The 1,700-nt window shown below is 48.4% G+C and overlaps 1 protein-coding gene across 1 annotated transcript; it reads left to right on the top strand.

Annotated features, from left to right (window-relative positions):
• Window positions 1-418: 418 nt before the first annotated feature.
• Window positions 419-1,138, top strand: LOC148036555 (uncharacterized). Its single transcript, XM_087679161.1, has 3 exons — window positions 419-698; window positions 795-896; window positions 989-1,138. The coding sequence occupies exons 1-3, from the start codon at window positions 459-461 to the stop codon at window positions 1,043-1,045; spliced, it is 399 nt and encodes a 132-aa protein (XP_087535287.1). The 5' UTR covers window positions 419-458; the 3' UTR covers window positions 1,046-1,138.
• Window positions 1,139-1,700: the final 562 nt, after the last annotated feature.

The raw sequence follows: 1,700 nt of genomic DNA, 5'->3' as shown, positions 1-1,700 counted from the left end.
TTACTCCGGCTTTTGCGCAGCCGTCGGCAGATGTCACGCCTTTTGGTGGCACTCCTTTTGGTGGCACCCCCTCTGGTGGCACTCCTTTTGGTGGCACCCCCTCTGGTGGCACCCCTTTCAGTGGCACTCCGGGAGAGGGTACCCCCGTCGGTACACCGGATGTTCAGGGGTCTCCTGGATATGTCCAGGAGCGTGGACGGAGATGGGAGAGGGCCCATACGAGGCACACTCCTAGGGATTATGGATACCTAGTGGATGGCAGGTCAGGAGCTATCATCATGAATGATGAGGGGAGGAGGGTGATAGCTCGCATGAGGGAGTTGTGCCAACAAGTTTTTCGGCACAACGTCCTGGATCATTGGAGGAACATACCGGAGGGGAGCAAGGAGTACATAGTAGCATCCTTGCACGAGGAGTTCCCGGTGCCAGCCGCAGTGGATAGATTCTCTACGGGCTGGATGATGGATTGCATGCGTGCATACATGTCACATAGACGATCCGACGCACGCAAGGCAATCAATAGTGGGGCTCCAAAGCCCGAGTGGTTAGATGCAGAGGACTGGCGCCGACTGAGGGAGGAGGCTACAAATTCGCCAGGACGTTGGAGTCAGCAGCGGGAGGCGGCGAGGGCACAAATCGAGGCCGGATCGGTACATCATCTTGGGAGTGGCGGCCACAGGACATATTTGGAGGACTTTGTAAGTTTCTCTTTTGTTTTGCTTATTTGTTTTTTTGAGATATTATTTGTACTGACAATCATGTTTCTAACAGTTAGCATTTTGTTTTCTTTGCAGCACTCCATTACAAATCGTGATCCGCAAGGCCTTGAGACTCAATATGCAGAGAGGCACGGTCTCAGATCATTGATCGACCGATTGTACAGACGCGGCGGCCCAGTAAGTCTCTCATCTTTCATGTCCGTAGTTACCATGAGATATTTGAATGCATTATTGTATGGTGGATTGATATGTTGTTTCTTTTTCTGCAGAATCCGTTTGATGCTCCTTTGCAGAGGGACGAGCTTTCGGGGGACGACAATTTGTAGCTCGCCCTCGGATCCTTAGCGCTCACATACCTTTAGTTTTTAGTCGCCCGATCTATGTAGACATTTTCTATGTATTAGTGATATTGTTTTATGATTGTACCAATCGCATTTTATGCGATATCATGTATTTATTTCATCTATCAGTTTTATGATTTCAGTATAGATTCTTTTTGTTTGCAAACGCTTTGTATGCAGCAGTGCAGAAACTATTTTGTATGGCTCTCATACAGCACACAGTGCTATATGTGGCAGGGCAGCTTGCTGCCCTGCCACAAAAATTTTTTTTCCTCTGTTACCGTCGCTATTTGCGTCGCAACTTTACTGCAGACGTCGCTATTGTCGTCGCTATCAGCGTCGCAAATCTGTAACCGTCGCTATATGCGTCGCTATTTGCGTCGCTATATGCGTCGCAATAGCGACGCAAATAGCGACGCATATAGCGACGCAAATAGCGACGATTCCATGGCGTCGTCAATAACGACGCTTTTTGCGACGACGGGGGCAAATTTTGTTGTTTGTATTTTCGTCGCTTTAAACGTCGCTATAAGGTCTATATCTTGTAGTGCTATACGGAGAATTTGCTCACCAGTGATTGTTCTTGCCTTGATGTGTCCATCCTCGGTGACATATATTTCATAAGGTGTGATGGCCACCT

The sequence above is a fragment of the Lygodium microphyllum genome, chromosome 5 (assembly GCF_053477565.2).
Source record: "Lygodium microphyllum isolate KBCC chromosome 5, Lygodium_microphyllum_v1.1.10, whole genome shotgun sequence".
NCBI classification, from domain to species: Eukaryota; Viridiplantae; Streptophyta; class Polypodiopsida; order Schizaeales; family Lygodiaceae; genus Lygodium; species Lygodium microphyllum.
This window is presented reverse-complemented; position numbering and strand designations above follow the sequence as displayed.

Bases quoted from the DNA above. Each gene is read 5' to 3' on its own strand.
- LOC148036555 (XM_087679161.1), top strand. From the start codon at position 459: ATGATGGATTGCATGCGTGCATACATGTCACATAGACGATCCGACGCA. The intron at 699-794 runs GTAAGTTTCTCT...TTTTCTTTGCAG, and splicing joins GGACATATTTGGAGGACTTT to CACTCCATTACAAATCGTGA. The intron at 897-988 runs GTAAGTCTCTCA...CTTTTTCTGCAG, and splicing joins TGTACAGACGCGGCGGCCCA to AATCCGTTTGATGCTCCTTT.